The 7,065-nt window shown below is 52.0% G+C and overlaps 1 protein-coding gene across 2 annotated transcripts; it reads right to left on the bottom strand.

The window, feature by feature from the left end:
• Positions 1 to 107: 107 nt before the first annotated feature.
• On the bottom strand, positions 108 to 6,045 carry Gtf2h4 (general transcription factor IIH subunit 4). 2 transcript variants are annotated; one of them, XM_034524964.2, is made up of 14 exons: positions 5,731 to 5,873; positions 4,972 to 5,114; positions 4,245 to 4,349; positions 3,523 to 3,654; positions 3,194 to 3,290; positions 2,943 to 3,031; positions 2,651 to 2,762; positions 2,470 to 2,538; positions 2,227 to 2,310; positions 1,901 to 2,033; positions 1,590 to 1,720; positions 1,028 to 1,075; positions 823 to 901; positions 108 to 389 (listed from the first exon to the last, which is right to left on the bottom strand). In XM_034524964.2, exons 2-14 carry the CDS (start codon positions 5,109 to 5,111, stop codon positions 217 to 219), a joined length of 1,392 nt encoding a protein of 463 aa, XP_034380855.1. In that variant the 5' UTR covers positions 5,112 to 5,114; positions 5,731 to 5,873; the 3' UTR covers positions 108 to 216. The 2 variants fall into 2 exon arrangements, with proteins under 2 accessions (XP_034380855.1, XP_034380853.1); XM_034524962.2 differs by having other exon boundaries at positions 111 to 389; positions 5,859 to 6,045.
• Between the last annotated feature and the right edge of the window lie 1,020 nt (positions 6,046 to 7,065).

The raw sequence follows: 7,065 nt of genomic DNA, 5'->3' as shown, positions 1-7,065 counted from the left end.
AAGTGGGCGGAGCCACGCGGGCGCATGCGTAGAAGACTCGTGTCTCAGGCTACGTAGAAGTGGTTAGCACCGCGTTGGACGGGAAAACGGCAGCAGGCGTCAGGAGCCGCGTAGCTTTTTTCCATAATTTTATTAAACAAGAAATGTCCCGGTGTGTAAACAAAATACACCTGAGTTAGAAAGCTGCCCGCCCGCCCGGGGCCGGACCCCGCTGCCTCAGGAGCTGTGCTTCTGCCGCTTCCAGAAGCGCTTGACGTCGCTGTGCCCCGCCGGCGTCACCACCATAAGCCGCTTGGCCGAGTTCTCGAACACGAGCACGCCCAGCTCGCGCGCGTGGGCCAGCAGTAGTTCAAAGTCCACTTGTGACAGGAACTGGTTATACAGGACGCCTGGGGTGGGGGTGGGGGTACAGGCAGGAGGTGAGGGGCTGCAGTGGTCTTGGCCCCTCCAAGTAGCATGCAGGCAGGGGCTGCAGGCCACAGTTCTTAGGACTAATTCTCTACGGATACTCGACTGTTCGTTCACCTTAACACCCGTGACATCCAGACATTCGAAAAAACAACAGATCCACAAAAACCATGCAACCCACCTAGAGAGAAGACTGAATTACCCTGCCTCTTATCCCTCCACCTAGCTTAATCCAAACTGCACCGATTTGGGACATATTTCCTGCTACTAATATATCAAAAGATCAGCTTTCCTCTCCTTCCCTGTAGGGAAACAAATATGAAATGCACAAACCCTTTTGCATTTATCATGGCGAAATTGCCAGCCTTACCTCTTTAGCCAATGCCCGAGGTTAGGTCATCAGAAGACACTCACCTTCAGTGAACCGGAGTCTGTCCCTTTCCAGCTCCCACAGCCGAATCTGGTCTGTTATGGTGGGGGGCAGCACAGGAGTCTGCAGGACAAGGGTGAGGCTATAGGACCAAGGCAGATGCCCAAAGCAGTCTCTGGCTTCTCATCCATCCTCTCGCTGGTAGGTGCTCACGCTGCCAGCCTCCAGAGTCTTGGTACCCATCCATACCTGTTTGAGCATCACTGGATGTGCTCTTGTCCTTAGGAAATGGATTATCTAGGAAAATACAAGAATGTAGAAAGTCATCTGAGCGGTCACCTAATGTCACTGAAACAGCATCTTCCTATATTCTCTGACAGGAACCATGCCTGTTTGGCTCTTACTTCCAGGTGCAACTCCCACTGGTCACACCTGACCCCCTTCTATGATGCAGCTGTTCTCTCCATAGTCTTGCCTTGTTTTTCTTTAAAATAGCAGCAGCTACCATATTTTGAGCACTTACTGCTGGACAGGTTCTACGCTAAGCATCTTAACACCTAGTCTTCCAGCACCCCTATGAGGTGGACTGCTGTTTACTGGGAGCAGAGTAAGGCTCAAAAAGATAAGGCAGCCGTGAACAGTGGAGTGAGACAGATTCAGAGCTAGACTGCCTCCCTTCATGACTTCCCAGGTACCCAGGTGACTCGCCACCTCCCCTGACAGACCTGAGGCTGTGCTTCCGTGACAGGAATACCTTGCCCACCAGAACAAGCACAGCCCCTCTCCCGACCTCCAGTCCACGCAGGGATACCTGCTGAGCTGTGATGCCACTAGCAATGGCCTGCTGCACGCTCTCCCGGGTCACTTGTGCCACCACCATGTTGGGGAATCGATAGAGCATCTCGGAGAAAAGAGCAATGAGAGCGATCTGCAGCTCCGACTCTGACCCAGGGAAGAGGAGGAGAAATGAGGAGGTTGCCCCGCCCTGCCTTCATCAAGCCCCGCCCTCAGGTGTAGGAATAAATGCCAGGGAGCCACAAAAACCACCCAGTAAATGCAGCCATTTTCTCCTGTGTCCTTCCCCTCCCCACTTTCTACCAATCCACCCCCACCCAGACTCACCGGTATAGGCATACAGTCGGTAATTGGTTTCCACGACAATGAAGCCTGGCTGGTGCACAGTGCCCCCAGCCCCGGAGACACCAGATGAGAGGTTGATGGCCAGGCGTGTGGGGTAGTACCGCCGGGACTTCCTCTGGAAGATCACAGGGCAAGATGGGGTCCTCTTTCCGGTAACCACCCTCCTGTTGGACATCCATCCCCTCCCGTGAAACCATCAGCCTTGAACCTTCCCCCTCAAATGACCCAAGCACTCAGTCCTGGCTCGGACTTTTGGCTGCACCTCAAACACCCTACTATCCCAGAGGCAAGTGGCTGGGTGTCCATACCTTCCTCTGGAAAACAAGCCCAAACTCGCGCAGGTGTTGCAGGAAGTTCAACAAAGAATCACTCATACCCTCCACAGAGTAGTCCTGGTGAAGAGATGGCCAGATGGGGCTACGACACACCCACCGGTCACTACCCAGCCCCTATGTCCCCTCCCTCTCTTGCCTTCTTAGGTGGTTCTGTGGTCATTACCGTTTTCCTCCATAACCTCTCCCTACCTCCCTGACCTCCAGCTCCCTACTCACCTTGCCAAGAGTGGAGAAACTGAGCTGGAAAAGGAAGGAGAGAATCTCCACTAGATCCATGCCCCGACTCTGAGAAGGAAATGGCAGAGCAACAGGAGGTGAGACAGGAAGGTGGGCTGGTCGTACTCAGTAGGTCCTGAGCAGAGTGAGCACGGTGTCTGTCCTAGGCCCTGGCTCTTACCTGGGCTGTCTGCAGATACTGCAGCATGAAGTACCAGAGCTGGGCAGACGTGTCCAGAAGCAGGAACTGGAAGCCAGCGGAAGTGATGCAGGGTGGCTCTCCAGGTTCAGTGCTAGAGACAGAGCGAGCTGATGATGGTAGCAGCTTATAAAGGCTACAGAGTCTGCTTACACCCTCTTAGGCCTCTCCTCTCAGCCAACTCTCTCCACTCCCTCCTAACCCCACACACCCACTTTATTTGAGACACAAGGAGATGGCCAAGCAGAGAGCGGCTATGCTCTGCCCGCCTCACCTTTTCATAAGCCCGGCCTGGCTGAGGAGCTGAGCCAAATCCTGGCTGACAGCTGCACTGGGGGAGCCCACCATGAAGTGCAAGACCACCTAGAGATGAAAAAGGGTCAGGAGACTGGGGTCTCCAGGACAGCGGAGGCCCACAGAGGCCTGCTGCTCACCTCCCTGCAGGAACAGGAGCACAGAGGACAGCTCCTCAGCTCCCAGGGGTAACAGGCGCACAGTAGAGGCCCCCAGAAGCCCACTCCTCACCTCCCAGCGCTCCTCGGCATACTTGTCCAATGAGGGGACATCTCGGGCGTGCTTGTCTGGTCCCAGCTGACTTGTGTCATCAGACCAGGCCTTGCCCCTGTGGCCAAGATGGACAGCAGTAAGGGGCCCTGTCTACTTCCCTAGGTCTTTACCTTCACACCATGGACCATAAAAAAAAGGACATTTTCTGCACCCTACATCCACACCTGGTCCAGCTTTTGAAGGAGTGGGGGTGGGGAGAGGGTCTGGGAGGCTTCTCAGGAGCTTCTCCCCATCAGTGTAATAAGCAGTTCCCCAGCCTAGCTCAGGAAGAGAGAGGAATGACGTACCCACCCAGAAGGGCAATTCGGAGGTTCTGGCGGAAGACAGGGTTCAAGATGAGGCCCTGGAGTCCACCAGGGAGCAGCTGGGTATGCCAGATACGGAGGCCACTTAGCAGCCCCGTACTTTCCTCCTGAGCCCTGGAGAGAAGCAGAGTTAGGTAGGGATGTCACCAATAGAAAGGGAGTTCCATATCTCCTCTGAATGGGTGGGCCTTGTAACAGTGTCGCAGAGTAAAGCTGTTTCTCACCTCAGATACCTGCACTGCAACTAAGGAGAACCTAGTTGGTTTTAATTGTTTTTTGTTTCTCTGTTTTGTTTTTTAAGTCAATTCCTCCACCACTCCCATTTGTTTTGTTTCAGAAAGGGCCCTGTGAAGCCTGGGACAGCCTCAAACTTACAATGTATCAGACTTACAATGTAACCCTTGAACTTCTGGTTTCCTGTCTCTACCTCCCAACTTGGGGGAGGGCTGCTTTGTTTCCTTTCTTTCTCTGTCCTTTTGTTTGTTTGGTTTGTTTTGTTCTAGTTAATATACAGCTAGTTAGGGTGATCACAACCCTCCACAAGGGAAACCACTGCAAGTGTATTCTGGAGGGTTTTCCTTGAGTAGGGCAGGGTCTGTTGAAAGGCCGTATTTTCGATCCCCTAGCTCCTCTCTGTGTGCACCCAGTGCCATTTGAGAAATGTTGCTGTCAGGAAGCTCACACCAGCTGCGCACAGGACTCACTTGCTGAACTCCTTCTTCACCCACAGGGCCACCGCAGCCTGTGGTAGCGGCTGCTCCAGAAAGAGCATCCTCATCACCCAGTTCTTAGCCAAAGAAGGGAGCTCCCTGTAAGGTTCAGAGGCCAAGGGTTATCAGAAGCTACCACACACCTGCATCTCTGCCCTCATCTACCCGTTGTTTTAAAACACAAAATTCCCAACTGCTCAGAGAGGCAGAGAAAGCACCCAGCTGACTTTCCTCCTCTAACCACATCCCAGAAGGAAAAAGCTCCCTCTCCTTCTCCATACCGTCTTAAATATCCTTCAGCTCAGTATTGCTAATTTCTGTTTACTTGGTTGCTCCATGTCTTGACCTAGGTTGACTTTTTAGCCCTTGGCTAAAAGGTGTGTGCTTAGGGTTGAGCCACAATACAAGGTTTTTCTGGTTCATAATCTTGGAGCTCACAATGTGATTAGATACCCTGCAACATCTGCCTCTCACGAAGTGCCCTTAACCACTGAGCCATCTCTCGAGCCCTAACATCTGCCTCTCAGATGTCTCATGCTATCTCCCACATCCTTACCAGTCCCACTGCCCCAACCTCTGTTTTGGATTGACACACTTTGGAGTAAAGTCACACTGGGCTAAGCCTCTCCCCGTGATAACTAATTTCAGTATGCAGCTCCCCCCCCACCCCCCACCCCCGTTATATTCTCCAAACATCCCCCTTGGTTTGAAGGCTCCTCACCTGAAGACAGCTAGACAAGTGGCAGGGTGCCCATACAATCGGTCCAGAACCCCAGGGCTCAGGCCTCCTAAGAACTCCTGTAGATTCCTGCATTGCAGGTGTGCTCGGTTCAGCCCACCCCTCGAAGGGGTGATCTCCATCACCTGAGAGGGACAAATGTCAGAACTCCCGCATGACCCAGGCCTCTTTCACTGACTCCGGATCTATCAGATTCGCTCTGTGTACTTTTCCTGTCTGGTGCCACTTATCACCTATTTCTCCCAAACCCCTCGTGCTCTGCTTCTTCATCATGCAGCTCAGGATGGCCTTGAACTTGCTATGTAGCCAAGGATGGATTTGAACCCCTGATCCATCTGCCTCCACTTCCCAAGTGCTCCCAAGTGGCCACCAGGCTTTTCATCCGACACCTGCCCGGAAGTTCAGCCTTCCTATAGTCTCCAGGGAGTGGAATTATTCTCATTTTTGTGTATAGTCCTGAGGACCAAATCCAGATCCTCACCGGTGTGGAGAAGTGACTGAATTACTTATTGTTTCATACTTGCAAAAGTGTTTTGCATATCAATGACGTCTCAAGTTCACCTAAGCAGTGACAAGGATGCTTGTTTGAGCCTAGGCTTCTCTCTTGTCCACCCTCTTGGTCAGATCAGTCCAAATCTGTCAAGTCCTTAGCTCTCATCTGGGGTCCACCGCTATAAACTGCCTCCATGCTTACCAACCTAAATTTCTTTCGATCCTTCCCCCCTCCCCAGCCAGCCTTACCCTTCTCACTGAGACCCACGCCTCCGAGATCCTCACTTCTCTCCGGTTTTCCTTTCACTCCACTTCTCGCTCAACTCTCTCTCATACCCGTCCCATACCCCTTCACCACTCGGATCCCCCTCGCGCACCCCGGGTCACCAGTCGTCGCCTAATCAGAGCTAATGTCTCGCATTGGCGCCTGGAAATAAAGGATGAGAATTCTAAAAGGTGGGAGAAACACGAAGAACTTCACAGACAGGACCCAGCCAAAAAGCAGCTCAAAGGGAAGAGAGCGCAGAGAAAAGTGCCAAGATTAAAGGGGGTTAGAATAGGCAATGCACGCGCCTGTCGCATGGCATATTGGGAATTGTAGTCCTCTTCTAGCCTACATTGGAGCATTGTGAGGAGGATCTGACTACAATTCCCGAAAGGCACCGCAAGAAGGCCGGCCGAGAGAAGGTGGCTTTTCATTGGGAGACCCTAGGAACACGCGAAGCCAGACCATTTGGTTCCGCTCCTCTCTCCCACTTTGCAGCTAAGGCGCATCTCTGTCAGGCCTAGACAGGAGGAGGCACCCAGTCTCGGGGAGCTCCAGGACCTCCTACTGGAGACGCGCTAAAGCAACTCAGTGGTCGTATGTTAGATTTCGACCTCAAAACTGCGTTTCTTGACCGCTGCTGTTCCCCACAAAACTGAGATAATGCACAGTGCAGAGCATTTTTATGAGGCGAGGATCAACATAGTCGCCCTTATTTGGCTACTACATGTTCAATTAATCAAAATGTCTGTATGGGGTCAGATTCCCCTAGAACTGGAACTATAGACAGCTGTGAGCTGCCATGTGGGTTCTTGGAATTGAACTTGGCCCTTTGGAAGAATAGCCAGTGTATTTAACGGCTGAGCCATCTCTCCACCATCCCCACCCGCTTAATCAATCTTAATCTCTTCCTCCTCAGCCCTTCCAACTCCCCGGGAGTTAGAAGATTGCACTACAATTTTTAAAAGAAAGATATCATTTGCCCTGATTTGATTTATGAATTTATCCGAGGCAAGACAAGGAAAGGGGATGGGAATGACATCAACTAAGGTCATCTATAGGTTCTCCAGTTCTTTCTTTCTTTGTTTTGGTTTTGTTTTTTCGAGACAGGGTTTCTCTGAGTAGCCCTGGCTGTCCTGGAACTCACTCTGTAAACCAGGCTGGTCTCAAACTCAGAAATCCACCTGCCTCTGCCTCCCAAATGCTGGGATTAAAGGCATGTGCCACCACTGCCCAGCTGATTCTCCAATTCTTATGGGGGCAAATTCTGTTATTCTTACATCACAGACTATCAAGCCCAACAAGAATAAGAAATCTGC

The sequence above is a fragment of the Arvicanthis niloticus genome, chromosome 20 (genome assembly GCF_011762505.2).
Source record: "Arvicanthis niloticus isolate mArvNil1 chromosome 20, mArvNil1.pat.X, whole genome shotgun sequence".
In the NCBI taxonomy this organism is placed as follows: Eukaryota; Metazoa; Chordata; class Mammalia; order Rodentia; family Muridae; genus Arvicanthis; species Arvicanthis niloticus.
This window is presented reverse-complemented; position numbering and strand designations above follow the sequence as displayed.

Coding starts and splice junctions, on each gene's coding strand:
- Gtf2h4 (XM_034524962.2), bottom strand. CDS start 5,111: ATGGAGATCACCCCTTCGAGGGGTGGGCTGAACCGAGCACACCTGCAA. Junction 2,539..2,650: donor AGTATCTGCAGACAGCCCAG/GTAAGAGCCAGG, acceptor TTTCCTTCTCAG/AGTCGGGGCATGGATCTAGT. Junction 2,034..2,226: donor GGCTTGTTTTCCAGAGGAAG/GTATGGACACCC, acceptor GTGATCTTCCAG/AGGAAGTCCCGGCGGTACTA.